Genomic DNA, 15,137 nt, shown 5'->3' with positions numbered 1-15,137 from the left:
CTAGCAATTACAAAGATCACAGCATACAGTCACTTTATAAACCCCTTGCATTAAAATTAATTTAATCAACTTTGGGTTAGTTTTTGCATTCACTATGCTTAAATTAAATTCACTCAAAGTTTTTAAGCTATAAAAGCCAGAAACGCCCATCCCCGTGTATCTGAATTAACACAATTTGGTAAATTAACTTCACCCTAGACACTATAGCACTACAGTGCATAACTAAAGTCTTTAGAGACTTTCAAGGGTAGAAAATATTACACAGACTAAAGTTAAAAGTTATATAAAACAAACAACCTCTCTTTGCCCCACTCTCACTAGATCTCTGGATTTGGGAAGAAATGCTTCAATTTTCATCCACGTACCTTTGGACGCACTCCTAGGAAACCACTGCAGTTTTCTGCTCCACAATGACATTCGGTCCTACCATTGCCCAGGCAATCCAAATTATAATTAAATGTTAACTCCATTCCTAAAATTTAAAGAAAAACAATTCACCCACACAGACACTGAGGAAAGACAGGCTTGTGACAATGACATTTCATTAGCATTTATCTCTTCATAGTCTGTGAGATCTAGCAGCAATATGTTTTAAAAGGGCAAGCTTGAAATAGTGCATTGATTTCATGAACTCTGAAAGTAACAAATCCTGTCTAGATCAGACATGAGTAGCAGCTATACTATCATACAGACCCAGTTAAAATGACAGATCAGGCAAAAGACTTAACATGGAAAGAAAATACCACACCAGACCAATATTGGTGAAAGCATCAAAGCTATGGTAAGCATTTACATGACACAGAGTTAACACTGTAGTTAGCAGCAAAACTGTAGTTAGCTTTAACAGTAGCTTTCAGCTTCAAACTATTTCTAATTATAAGATCCCTGTTAAAACTGCAACTCAAATATTTGTCTCCAATGAATGACAAAGTTCCTATAAATGTCACTAGTACTAAGTAACTCCAGAGAAAAAAAAACCCGTGGCCAAGTTAGGAACTTAGCCATTGCAAGACAAAAGTATACGTGCAAAATAGTGCCATTTTTTTACCTGCAGGAATATCACAAAGAGCAAATAGTCCAACTCTAATGTCACCATTCACTGTCCATTTCTGTGTTTCACAGTTTGGATTACAACTATGGTTCATAAAACGAGAATAATTCCCCTTTGGGCCAGCATCTATTATCCGGTCCTTCAAATAAAAAGACAAAGACGTATTTAGTACTTACAAAGAAAAAAAGGTTGCCTGCTGACAAGTGGCCACTAATGGCTAAGGCAGCAAAAAATATGCCTATTTTAAATTAGTTAAAAGCGGTAAGTTTTCCCTGCAGTGTTAGTTTTATAAAAAAGTGTCTGACTGTTTCTTCTTACAGAATTGAAACAGGCACAGAGTGCACAACCTCTGTTTCATCTCTTCACCCATTCCACTTGGAAGAGAAACATAGATATTATCCTCCTACCAACACCCCAGTGGGTGGAATGATACTTCTGCCAGCAGTTTGCCCCTAGTTTCAACCACAAACAGTTTATATTGGACAAGACATAATATTTACCTTTGTTACAGTTAACATATAAAAATTGGTTACACTGTTTTCATGTGCACGTTTGATCCGCAATCTGCACTCTTCTTCGTCAATTAGCTCGCCAACATATTCATTCACAAATTCACCCTGAAAAAGGAAAACAAAGAAATCCATGCTTACCACTTCTTATGATGATAAAGGGAAGCAGCACAGAAAAAATCATTTCCTATAAAAATATACTCAATCATCACAAAAAGCATTAAACTTTAACCATCCAGTAGGCAAGACATGAATATGTGCACCAGGTATTTGTTGTCTAAACAATAAGCCCACTCAAAATAAAAAGGCAGCAGAGCCAAGCACTGTTTCTGCATTCACTACACAAGCCATGTTTGTCAGTTCTCTAGAATCCTTTAAAGTTTCATGCTTTCTTTTAAAAAAGACAGAGACAATATTCATAGACTCCTAAGGAAACGTGAACTATTACAATGGCAAGTATTTTCACTACATACTTCACTTTTATTAGGACTTTTAACAGTCAATAAACTCAGAACATTTGCAGTAACAAAGTTTTAATGAAACACAGATTATACAAAAATTGTAAACTTAAAAAACCTAATTGCAAAAAAAAAAAATAAAGTTTAAAAGTAGCCCTCCAGGCCAAGAGCGTGTTCCCAACTTTTACCTGATGGAATTCAGAAGAGCTGGGACGTGATTGATACCTTGATACAAGGGAGTCAATACTCAGCACTCTGAGCACCACTTTATCAAGACAGCCAGTTGCTGATGGTTTACAACACTTAAAAATAGCTATTTGAAATACTCAAATTCAAGTGTCCAACAAGCACCTGATATTTCAAGAAAAACTCTTGTAATGTACAGTACCGACACATTAACAAGTGCTACCCTGTCAGCCATGCTTGGGGCAGACGCCTGGGCAAGCGACTTCTGAGGTGCCCTGAAGGTTGCGATGGGGCTCCAGGCAGTAATGCCTGTCCCTGCATGCCCTCGCCCGTGGCTGTCACAACCCAAACATGAATGAAGAAAGTGGTAAATGAAAGGGATAAGGGTGGAAATCAGGCAAGTTGCATCACGTTTCCGAGAGGTAAGTCACCTAAATGACTTGGAAGCCTGGCACTCGTTAAAACTGATTTACAGTTTGGAATAGTCTAAGTCTTATCTGACACACATTCAACTTGATAAAAATCACTTAGATGCTTCTGAAAATTTTAGCCCAAATCCAAGGGTCAAAACGAAAGTCCCTTCACTGCCAAGTTGCTTTCGGTTCAGCCTGTGTGTTTGGGAACACCTGGACAATTCAACAGAACTACCAACAGTTTTCAGTAAAGCTCTTAGAGGACACAAAAGCATTTATAAAGTTTGCATATTAAATTCACAGGAACTCTACTATAAAAAAACCCCAAACCTGCTATAAAAATTCACCAGGTACTTGGGACAGGAATAATTGTAGTGTATTGAAAGACTTTTAAACACAGCTTTTCTACCCACTATTCCTCTAGCTACTTGTTGTCAAATCAGTCAGGTGTGCATAGGTTGGAAGAAGTCCCAAACGCAGTCAGAAGTTTCCACCTATAACTGATGGAGTGGTTAATGGCATCTTCACCGAAACTGGTCTGTTAAAACACCTTCAGTATCACCCTACTTACATGCATGCTTGTCACATACCACTACATAGTATTTCTCTATCTCTGATTTCTAGAGACTGTAAACTACGTTTTAAAAAGCCAGGGAGGTAGATGTCTAGTAAAAAGAGACAAAAGCAAGAATTCACAGTTGAAATTACTATATATAAGCCCAAATCTTTCATACTGACATGGTAGGACCTCTTCAGTGGATTATCCTACACACTACCTGTGCATACAGTTAAATACCATGTTGCTTAATGGTAAAGGAATCAGTTGAGGATCTCTTTGCTTCTTCTATACTTTCTGATTACACTGGAAGCTAAGCACAGCATCCCACAGTGATCATCCAATCCAAAACGCCAAGCAGAATTTCCAGTCTGGAGAGCAGCCACTTTCTCTCTACAGAGCAGACCAGTGTAATCCTTGCATCAAGTTCGAGTCCACCAAAACTATGGCCTGTTTCCTCATCATGAGGAGCTCCAGCATATTGTTGCTGTTAGGATGACTACAAATTCAAGCTGAAGAAAATATGAAGGCAACCAAGAGCAAAATTGTTCTCTAGAGCAGAGTCTTGAGGATGTGGGTTACGTGACAAAAACAACTTGTCCTGAAGTCTTAAGTGTCCAATTCCATCCGTGGGCATAACTGCATCTTTGACTCTTCAGGTACGCTCAGCCATCTCCTTGTTCAGAAACAACGAAGCCTGCATGAGTAAGAGCAAAACACACATCCGTCCATCAGATCCATTCCTCTGCCTGGCAAGTTAAAGCAGTGGTGAAATCCAGGCCAATCATCCTCACGCTTGCCTCGAAGTACAGCGAGACTGCAATCCAGCTAGACGAGGATTCTCACACTTAGATATGCAAGTGTAATGTTTGCTTTTCCATATCAACTGCTGCGTACCCCACCTGAATCCCCAAATGGTATCCCCAGCAATACAGCGTGCAGCAATACAGTGTAAAGGTAAACCAAAGCGATCCACATCCAATGGCTTTCTGACAGTCAGGGAAGAATATTCCCACTCCCCCTCCTCACTGATCGTACCCACTGATCCTCTTAAAGACGCCAGCCATTCCAGTATTTAAGCCAAAGTCTGTAATGTTTCCTGAGGCTCATCAGTCCTTGCTGCTTTTTGTTATAATAGCAGCATCATTTGCATCAACAGAAATCTCTGTATCTTCATTATTCTTCTCTGCATTCTTGAACTTCTAAGAACCTTTAAAGTTTGTTGTCCAATGCAGCCTGATCACCTCGAGCCTTTCGTTAATAATCCCCTGTGAGTTCTTCTGAAACAAATCCAGGCTGAAGACTTGAATGTCAAGAGGGTGAGAAAGCTGACTCGTTACCACACGTCTGTAAGAGTAATACCGTAAACTCCCCCACTCCAAGCAACCCACTAATGGAAAAATGCCATCAGCATGTTGCTGTGTAACAGCATAAAAAGAAAAGGCAAAAGGAAAGACTTAAGAATAACCCCCTGAAAAGGCACTCACAATTCAAGCTGACTCCACCCACCCTTTGAGCTTCTCTCGTTTTGCGATTGTCATTTGCTGGCTTATGATAAGGATGAGGGGAAGAAAAGGAAAAAAAAAGAAAAACACAGGCAACTTATTTTGCCAGCCCTCTAAGATTTCATCATCTTCAATGGCCTTATTTACAAAAAGAAACCATCATTCAGACTACTTTTTCCCAAGACCGCTCTCTCCCTTTTTGCCCAGTAGACAGTGAGAAAACACATGCATGCTCTTTCCCTCCACCAACAGAATTCACAAATTCACAATCACCTGGAACTAGCTTTTCTTCCATAAGTATCCAGGTTAAGACGCTTCTGTCAAAACAGCTAAGCAGATTTCACCATTACTGCTTCACCTACAGAAGTTTCATGTCTTTTTAACACAAAGCATTTACTTGCAAGTACTGAAATTTTTTTATGCATTCACTTAAGGTACACAGAGTTGCAGTGTTTTCACATAAAACCACACTGATGGCTATCACAACCTTTGTCTTTTGTAATTCTACCTTTTTAATGCTCCTTTTTGTCCTGAGACCCCATCCACGTCGATCAGTTTTTATGATTTCAGCATCAGGGTAGAGTCTTTTGGTGAAACACTGGTTCTGACACCGCTCTCCTGCTGGGCACACCTGGGGATGGCACTCATACTGCAGCATCCTGTTCAGACACTCTGACTCCAGGCCACAGGGGTTCTCGTCCGATGGCTTGCAGTTACAGCGAGGGATTTCTGACAGATCAGCTACCTGAATCTGAACCTTCCCTATTACCTTGTTGGACTGCGGAACAAAGGAAAAAAGAATAAATGATGAAGACAATACGCAAAGGACACAGACTTAATAGCTTTATTGGAGGTATATCATCAACTGACATGAGAAGGCAAGAAAATAATGATTATGTCATTATTTTTCCTCTAGACCCTTTTGAAGGATAGTGTGTCACAACAAGTATACTTCCTGCAATTCAGCAACAGACGCATGCACTTTTACAGATGGTAGTTGCCACTCAACTGCTAAATGGGGACATACACTGTTCAGAGAAGCCAATAGTAAGCAGTTTAAGCGAAGGTCATTAAAACTTGTGACTCTAGACAGTACAGCATGAATCTCTCCCCAGTAAAATTACTGGTTCAGGAACTCAAAGCACACAAAGTTTATCAAGTACATCACTGGGATTTCTTCCAACTGAAACTAAAAACATTAAAGGAACAAAACCAAGTTCTATGTGTCCAAAATTGCTGGCAAGAGGTAGACCCTGCAGTCTGCAGTAGGATGAGCAGCCGGTACTCCTACTAATATTGAGGTCAGTGTTAACAAAGTTTAGTAAGTTGCAACAGCCAGCATGTATCTAAGACACATAAGAGGAGCTTGCAACCAGCAAAATTCTACTTTAGGTAAAACTGTTCTTCAACCAACTCCTTCACAAATACTCTGCTAAAAGAATGTTTTATGGTACTGTAAGACAGAACAAAAGATTCTTGAAAAGAACACCAGAATGATTTATTTGAATTTCCTTAAGCTTTAATTGTTACAAATATTGGTTTAAATACATAGCTAGCTTATGCATAGAATAAAAATAGGAAAAGAAAGAAGCCAACTCACTTTAATGTGTTTGTAAGGTGGAGGTTTCCTTGAATTCCTTTCAATTTCTAATGCCTCTTTGCTTTCTCTTTGTGCTTTCAGCTCCTGGAAGCGCTTTGCCGCTTCTTCAAGTGCTGTGCAAGGGAGTTCAAAATAGAAAGCAATTAGCACCAGCTGCTGTTAATCAAATATATACATATATGTATTTAATTATTTTTTTTAAAAGCTAGGAATAGAACTCTATAAACAAAAACACAAGCTAGAAATGAGTTATTGCAGTATAACATGAATCTATCATCAGGTACTTTTCAGCAGGTACTGAGATACTGAACAATGATCCCATGCAGCAGAGCCCAAGCTCCATCTTAACATGGCCCAGTTTGTGGAAGAATTGAACTTGCCCACAACAATACACAATGAGTAGGCACTTAAAGAAACACATTTTTATCTGCAGTCAAGGGATCTACATAATGTTTGCAATTTTACGTGAACACAGAACACTAGTCACATAATATTCCCATGCAGGTTAAGTGGTGATGGAGACACAAACACGTGGAATTTTTGTCATAAACCACTATAAACTTTGTTTGATTTTACCTTTCTTGAAGGTCTTGTTAATACTAGTTTGCCCCTCTGCAAAGCTTTTATCTCCTTCAACATAAGGGAAAACTCTGCCCTGGTGTACCCAATAGTAGTCATGTGAACCAAAGAAAAATACTGGGAAGTCCCCGATATCATGTTTGAGGCCCTGTATGTTGAGAGGCACAGACCTGGGATTGCAGATCTCTGCTGGCCACCACCTGAGAAACAGAAAAAAAAAAGAGAAGAATATAAGTTCCTTGAACCACAGCCTTAGCTCCTGAGTTTGCCTAACTGGCTCAAGAAATAAAAGCCAGTTTCCTTCCTTAAAGAAATAACTCCTTCCTTATGAAATAAAGGCTTCCTCTGGCAATGCTTGGGAAGCACCATGCAAAACACAAGAAAAGTTCTTAATCCAAATTTTGGAAAAGCCTTTTAAGAACATATGTGGCATGAGAGTGGATTTCTAAGATCACCTATAAATGCTTGTATTCCTGCAGGTGACTAACAGCAAACACAAGCTAGGACGTTTTGGTTCTATAGGACAGCCCCTGGTTTTCCATATCACTATTATGCTCTACAGAGCAAACGTAAGCACAATGAAGTATCCATCATTGCCTGGAAAAAGCAAGAGAATTTAATTTCAAGGGCGACATTGATGTCTGACACAAAGTAAATGTTCTAGTTCTTGTTTACGAAGACTGAGCTGCTTTAAGTTATCTTCCTGTAATTCTAATAGTACGTTAAAAACATCCAAAGCATTAAAAACCAAAAATAGCGAACTTGCCTGTAATTTCCAAGCTTGACCCAAACGATCTGCTTGTAACGTAGCTTCTTGCCAGCTTTACAGTCATTGCAATTCCAGCATCCTTCAGGCATTTCTATGTTGAGACACTCAGGGTGAAAGGAAGCTGGGCAGGATTCACAGCACAAGAGTTTTCCACCTTTAAACAAAGAAACCCTGCTTGGTTTATAGAAGTAAGGATTTGCTTCCCCCTGTGCATAGCAATTGACATTCATTTTAAATCATCCATTCTACATTCTCGTTTGCCCCACAGAAAAAAATGGCAAAAGAAAGGGATCAAGTCAAACTTAACAACGTTGGTTAAAAAAGACTGTGCAGTGCAATCATCTGAAGTGCAAGCTGTGACTCTTAACTGCATCAAAGGTAACACAAAAAAGCAGCTGAGTATTTTGTAAACATGAGGTAAGCTGGCAGGAGAAGCAACATTCCCAAAGGAAGCACGGCATCTGAAAGCAACACCGCTAGCTTTTATTTCTTTAGTGATGGCCAAAACTTTGGTTTATTTCTTTGGTGACAGCCAAAATAATGACAAATAACCAAATTTTTAAGAAACACTTTTTCAATCAACATTGTTATGACTGAATCCCCCAGCAATCAGTTAGTGTGCATTAAAAAAACTCCGCAGCCTATAGGTTGATCAATGCTTTTCTGTGCCAAGGACATTATAAAATAATTGTAATAAGTTTGTTCATTCCACAAAAAGAAAAGTTTACCAGTATGAGCACAGTATATAATGCAGAATGAGACACCACACAAGTTGTCCCCATCCCAAGTTCCTTTTGAGCACAAAGGAAATCTTAGCATAGTGGTTAACATTAATTTCTGAAGTTTACACTTATTTGGACAAAAGTTGTTTTGGCTGGCTTGTATTTTGGCAGATGTATTAAATGTGGAGAGCCACAGCACATCTCTAAGCCACCCTCAGCAAACAAAGCAGCTCATACAATAAGACTTGATACATTACACATATTGTAATATTTTATATATGTAAGTATATAAAATATATATATATATATGCATTTTTATAGGTGTATAAATTTTTAAAAAATTAACAAGTTTTCGTGTCCCAGATGGAAAATCTGGGATAGACTTGACAGTATTTAAAGCAATTGTCAATCACAATATAAAAAGAAGTATGAATAGTAGCTTTCAAACATTTATCAGAAAATCTTGTCCACCTATAGACTTTCAAAAATATCATTGCATTAATTGATTGTTGCATGTCACAATAAGCATTCCTTAAACAAATCAGTTGCATGACCAATACTGTATTTCCTCTGCTAAAAACAGTAAAATCCAGCCATGTGGATTTTCTAGAACTCCCCAAACCCATAACAGAATTTTAACTTTTAAAGTATTTGTTTGCAAGTGTTATTTCAGAGGAAATACAGACCCAGTGTAAATTACTGAAACATTATCCAACATGGTAAAATGCCAAGAGATGCAAAAATCAAACAAAATCAAACACAAAACTTTCAGTGCTAAGCAAGAAAAAAACCCAACACTTTGCTCTCAGGATGCATTAGTAAGATATTGCTCAAGCTAAGCAGAGGGCTCAAAATAATTTTTGTTTTCAGGAATTACAGGAACTACTGAAAGCCATCAATCTAGCAACGTTCAAAGTAACCTAACTTTAGAATGGTTAATTGGGCACCGTTTCTGAACACTCTCGGGAAATCAAATTTCTGTGGGGAATAAAATATTACATCTGAGTATTTTATACAGACAACAACTTATCTCCCCGTAAGGTTTTCTGAGATGCTACACCACCACCCACACCAGAACGAAGTGATCCCTCTCTCCTGGAGCTGCAGGGTTTTCTGCACAGGACAGAAAGCCTGTCCGCCCGCGATCTAGCATCTCCTGCCGCTCCTACGTGCAGCACTGCTTCAGAAAGCGAGTACCCGTCCCACGAGGAGGGGAAGGAGCACTGGCTGTCCCAGGCTAGCGGAGGCGGAACGCGAGGCCCAAGGACTAATGGACGCATATGCAGGCAAAACCTCACTGCCTTCCCCCTTCGGACATCCTCTGGATGGAGACAGTACCCACCCTCGTTCAACCTGAAAAATCCTTTCTTCTCTCAGGCTCTGCAGAAGCTACCTAGAAGATCTGAAACGGAACATCCCCCCTCTTCTTCCATACATAAAATCAATTTAAGAAGCTGTTTTACATCATCCTGGTAAGTACTAAGCTGCAACAATATCAAGCTCTATTTGCCTCCCCTACACACTACTGTGTAAATAGCTGCCCTGAGGCTGGAACAGCCTAGGCCAGATAAAAAATGATTTAACCTCTTTCAAGGAGAATTTAGTGACAGCAATTATTTTAAGCCCTTTTGTAATAAAAAAATTGCCACAACATGAACACACGCTCACAATAATCAATGAGTGAAGTTTACTGAAAAGCAGTAAGTGGTGCTTGACAAGCAGACATTTCTCATTTGATTTAAAGAGAGAGAAATAATAGAAAAAGCGAAAGTAAATTAAAGAGAAAGAAACTATTTTGGTTACCTTTCTCACATTTCTTTTTGGAAGCTGACGAAGGAGGAGGAATCATAGGTAATTTCATCAACTCAGCACGATTTGATTCATTCAGTAGGTAGTGGGACTTATAGGCATATGAACTGAACAGGGGGTCTGAATGATCCTGCACTACCAACCCTATACGAAACAAACAGAAAGAGATGAGTTGCAATGAAACTACCCATGATTCCATAAAGGAGAAAATAAAATAAATCAAATGAACACCTCTAATGCATATATGTGTGAATGAAAAAAAAAGATAAAATGAAGAAAAAGAAAAGTCTGACAGAAAGTTTCTTCACTAAGAAAGAGGTTATGTATTGGAGAGACTAAATTAAACTTAACTGGAAAAGCTTATGATGAATAAGCTGCTTCTAAGTGGATTTTCAATTGTGCTTTTACCCTTAATTTATGCATTTATAGAAAAGCACAAGAAAAGCAACCAATTTTAAATCTGTGTGACCCACCCTCCCTCCCAAATGAAAAAAGCAAGCTCATTTGAAGAGCTGGGGGATGATGGTCACTGCATCAAAGGTCATGCTGTTAGTTGGGGCTACAAACTGAAAAAGTGGATGTTGTACAGAAGAACTCACCACCCCACTTATTACAAATCTATCTCTAAGATCTTATCTATGAAAGCGCTTTGCCTTTATAGTTGTGTTGGAAAAAAATAACAAGGGGGGGTCAGCGATTCTGCAAGGCACCAGAGGGGAAAGAATGGATGAAAAGTTCTGCCCTACGCCGTTTGTTTTAAGTAAAGCTCCACCAACCCTGCCCTCCCACAGCTACTTTGAGCAGTCAAGCACTCTGTTCTCCTATACACCTTTATTTCAAATTATGTGTTTGCATTTCTCTGTCTTTCTCTACCAAGAAGAGTTTTTCCTTATTGCTCCAAAGAGCTAGGCAGCCCAGGTGACTGCCCCATAGCTACAGATCAGAAGCACTGGGCCAGTAATTCATGGGAAGAGCAGAGCAACTGAGACCCAAAGAAGCAGGAAAGATGAGCTACCAAGAAAGCCACCAATTCTTCCCCTTGTGGGACACAAGCAGAGCTGAGTCCTGGTAGAGAAGCTTTCAAAATGGGGTGCCTAAAAAACTGCTGTAAGGAGAATAGTGTCAGCCTACCTGGAAAGCATGTCCTCAGGAGGATTGATAAAACAAGTATGACCTACGCATGCAATTAGGTGAACTATAATGTGCTTAATGAAGGATATTTCAGGAAGGTGAATAAGAAGTCTTAAAATATACCGTATCTGAAGTACCTCATGATAAGCAAGTTTGTGTATTTTATGGATTGTCTCATATCTACATTTTCTCACTTCAGTAATGCTTTGCATCCAAATACAAAGTTCCTCCTTCTGACACCAACTAAAACTAATTAAATAACCGTTCTCACGTACAGATGCCCAAGTATTTCTAAAGCATTCAGTTCCCCATTTCTTTCTGAGCAGGTACTCTCAGTGCTCCTGCCACAGATGCTGTCCTCACCTTATGTCCCTCATGCTGACCACATATGACTAGACAGGACTCAATTCAACCCATCCGGGGGAGTTTGCTAAATGTAAACCTCGCACAATCTTTCTTCAGTGAAGCACACTGGCTCCCGATTCCAGCTATGCCTAGTAGAAACAAACCCCACAAAAATTTTCTAGAAGAACAAGTACATAGTTGCTGTAAAATACAGAGGATTCAGTCAGTGGTAGCGGTTTGTAACTTTTCAAGTTCTCATTACTAAGACTTAGTGAATATACAGGACAGGAAGTTCCATCTGCTGGGGTTCAGAGGTTACTTATATTGCCAGGAGAAAATACAGACTTCTATAGTTTCATCTCTGATGAAGCTAGATTCAGGTATAAACAGAATTACTAAAACAATGTCAAATGAAAAAAAAGTAAAAAAAAAGAAAAAAACCATGAAAACTTTCTTCTACACTTCATTTATTTTTTAGAAATAAATGCAGCTCTGCATCTCCAGCAAGCATAAGACTCCTTTACTGTAATTCAGTTTTGAAATTCTACTCCTAAATTCTGATTTCTGTGTCACATATATAAGATGGATGCCAAATAGCAGGTAGTCCTTTTCATAAAGCTTTTAAATAGGTTCTACTCAAGAGAAGTAGGAGGGCTCTGTTTTACACCTTTGTGTCACAGAGTCAGTAGCCAAAACTTGGAGAAAAAACTCCCAAGGAGGTTCACCTTCATATGTACCTGTAACAAACTACTGCAGATTTATAATCTAAGTAGGCTCTTCCATGATATTTGGATCTTAAGTCAGCTTCAGGCATCTGTAGTAGCTGGCCACAGGTTTAATAAAGTACAACTTTGAAGAAATTTATTTAGCTGGTTTGTATCATGCAAGATATTTGGATACTACAGCTTAATAGTGTTTTAAAATTGGTAGAAGACCAAATATTTAGGATAAGCCCAATGGCAAAAGCCTGCCATTGCTTTCCATTCACATCTTAGTACAAACACAGCTTTCATAATTGAGATCAGCGACATCCGCCTCAGCGTGGTTCTCTAATAGCTAAGATCCCATGACCTACCTCATATAGGAGCAGAGCAGCAGGACAAGACATCATCCTACTGTACAGAATTCTTCACGTTAATACTTACAGGGGCAGACTAAAGCCACTGTTGGACCTTGCCGAGAGACATTTCTACTCTGACATTCAAACCACGGAAGATCCACAGAAACTCTTCTGTCATAAACCTATATCTGATCCTGGGACCAGACTGACTCCGGACAACTGAGATAAAAAACATAAAACCAAAGTGCTGAAAATATTATGGAACTGCTCTACCTCCCACAGAAATTGTTTTTAATGATTCTACTCTAGCTCTAGAAAACAAACAACTTCCTTCTATGTATTTACGTTGGGCTTTTGGACATAACCATTGGTTAAATTAATAATGTTGAAGGATAGGTACTCGTTTTTCTCAGAGTTCGCATCTGATGCAGAATGCCCCAAAGCATCTGCTAACAGAATGCTACATCACACATTTTCAGCTAGCTCTATTTCAAAGACATGGAAACTGGCCTGGTTTTGTTGTTCGGACTGTGCATTTGTACATGTAATAATACCATCAACCAAAATTAAAACACTAAACATATATAAGGCTATCTAAAAACCTAAAATAAAAGAGCATAAAGACACATACAATGTCAAATTTGCATGTGTACATTTATGCAATGTTGATGTGAGTCACATCACACATATCCTGTTTTGGGGTGGCCCCAAAACTTTTAAATAAGCCCACAAAAGGAGAAACACTGAACCTTGTTGTAAACATCTTTTTACACATTCAGAAGAGCTTTTTTCTTTAGAAAAAAGAGAAACTTACTGTTTCTCTCCGCGCTTCTGGATTTTTTAAATATTTTATTTTAAACTTGATCCTTTGTGATGGCTCCTAAATTACTTGGAAATGAGGAAAGAGGAACAAAGGAGAGAGGTAGAAAGGAAATGATGCTGGGACCATCTTTCCCTTCCTATTCAAAGATCTTTAATTACTAGTCTGCTCTTGCAAATTCAAGGCAATCTTTCTCATACTCAACCTCCAACTGAATGAACACAAGTGAAAACATGTAACTTCAGGATTCATCTCATTTTCACTTCCTTATTAGTGACTTTCAAAGCTGCTGAAAAGAATATATCTAACAAACTTTTGAAATACTGTGTAAGATACATACTTTTATTCAAATAACTAACCCTGTCCCTTTGATTAATCTGAGAGAATAATGGTATTTTTGCATTATGAGACTAAAGCAACTGATGCACCAAACCTTTTCAACCTGCTATCTGGCAGAAGACTAGTGACTTAAGAGCCATAAAAGTAACAAGTGAAAGGGGGGGGGGGCAGCAGAAAAAAGAGAACTTTGGCACATGGAAAATCTCAGCATGAAACTTGTTTATACACTATTACAAATGCTTTTTCTTTCAAAGTTCTCAAATGCAATGGTAGTTATAAATTAAAATGAGTTTTTCTAGTTTGTGAGTAAATCCTACCTTTCAGCCTTAAAAATTTAAACAGTTTTAAGTTTGTGAGTGGTGAAAGAATCCCATTCTGCTTAATAGACAGCAAATAAAAACACAGCATCCATTCTCAGCTTGCAATGGCTGGAATTAGAGGCTTGGCATCCACTTTTTCCTACTGGCAAAACAAATAGGCCTTCTGAGTACCTATCGCTGTTTCTGAGTATCAAATATTATGGACCAAAATAGCAAGTGGAAGTCTCATGAGAACTGCTGACAAATAAAAAATTAAAAACAAAAAAAAAAAATCACAGGCAGCATTTAAATCCCAGAGAGCCCTAAGGGAGGAGTCCTTTATGAAATACATTATTTTTATCACTAAACTGCACAAGTGACCACAGAACTATAAAACAGGAAAAAACAAGTGTGCTCACCTCTTGCACAAACGAAACAAAAGCCTACATTTACAGCTGATGAGGAGTGATTCCTTTTGGAATGGTTACTACAGATGAGAATGTGGGATGACACAAACAAGCTTCCTGCAGCAATACAGCCATCTCCTGAGTGATAGGCAATGGGACATCTGAAACATCTCACCATGCGACCTGTTTAATATAAATGCAGAAAAATGCACCATGTCACCCTGGAGTCAGGATATGGTAGAAGACACCACAGACAGATGCAAGGCTGATTTTTATTCCAATCAGAGTACTAGATTAAAACAAACATTTACATCTTTTAAAAAAAAAATCCACAAAAATTAACTCTTAACTTTAAAACTCTGTTAAGAAAAAATACATTGTTCTAATCATTCTACAGTCTACTTGTTTTGTTTAAATATTTTGGTTAAATTCTAAAAGGATTCTTTTTTCCTTGAAAAGTAATTGCTCTAAAGGCCACTACCAACAGTCTTTTAAAAAAAACCCCAAACATTCTTTGGCCTTGCACTACTAACCCTTGGCTTCCATTAAACCCAGCAACAAAAGATGACTTAAGTGTTG

General features: G+C 38.5%; 1 protein-coding gene across 7 annotated transcripts in view; it reads right to left on the bottom strand.

Annotated features, from left to right (window-relative positions):
* Positions 1–15,137, bottom strand: part of NSD3 (nuclear receptor binding SET domain protein 3) — a 52,259-nt gene that overhangs the window by 6,682 nt on the left and 30,440 nt on the right. For 4 of the 7 annotated variants that reach the window (XM_049831448.1, XM_049831445.1, XM_049831447.1 and 1 more), the window contains exons 14-22: positions 14,571–14,741; positions 10,152–10,301; positions 7,624–7,780; positions 6,855–7,057; positions 6,279–6,391; positions 5,187–5,456; positions 1,552–1,668; positions 1,049–1,190; positions 366–472 (exon numbers count right to left, since the gene is read on the bottom strand). In XM_049831448.1, coding sequence (XP_049687405.1) covers positions 366–472; positions 1,049–1,190; positions 1,552–1,668; positions 5,187–5,456; positions 6,279–6,391; positions 6,855–7,057; positions 7,624–7,780; positions 10,152–10,301; positions 14,571–14,741 — 1,430 coding nt within the window. Of the gene's footprint in view, positions 1–365; positions 473–1,048; positions 1,191–1,551; positions 1,669–5,186; positions 5,457–6,278; positions 6,392–6,854; positions 7,058–7,623; positions 7,781–10,151; positions 10,302–11,499; positions 11,783–14,570; positions 14,742–15,137 lie in introns of those variants that run through there. The other 3 variants (XM_049831450.1, XM_049831451.1, XM_049831452.1) reach the window with 3 other exon arrangements.

The sequence above is a fragment of the Accipiter gentilis genome, chromosome 28, assembly GCF_929443795.1.
Source record: "Accipiter gentilis chromosome 28, bAccGen1.1, whole genome shotgun sequence".
In the NCBI taxonomy this organism is placed as follows: domain Eukaryota; kingdom Metazoa; phylum Chordata; class Aves; order Accipitriformes; family Accipitridae; genus Astur; species Astur gentilis.
Note: the sequence above shows the minus strand (reverse complement) of the source record. Positions and strands in the feature narration are given on the sequence as shown.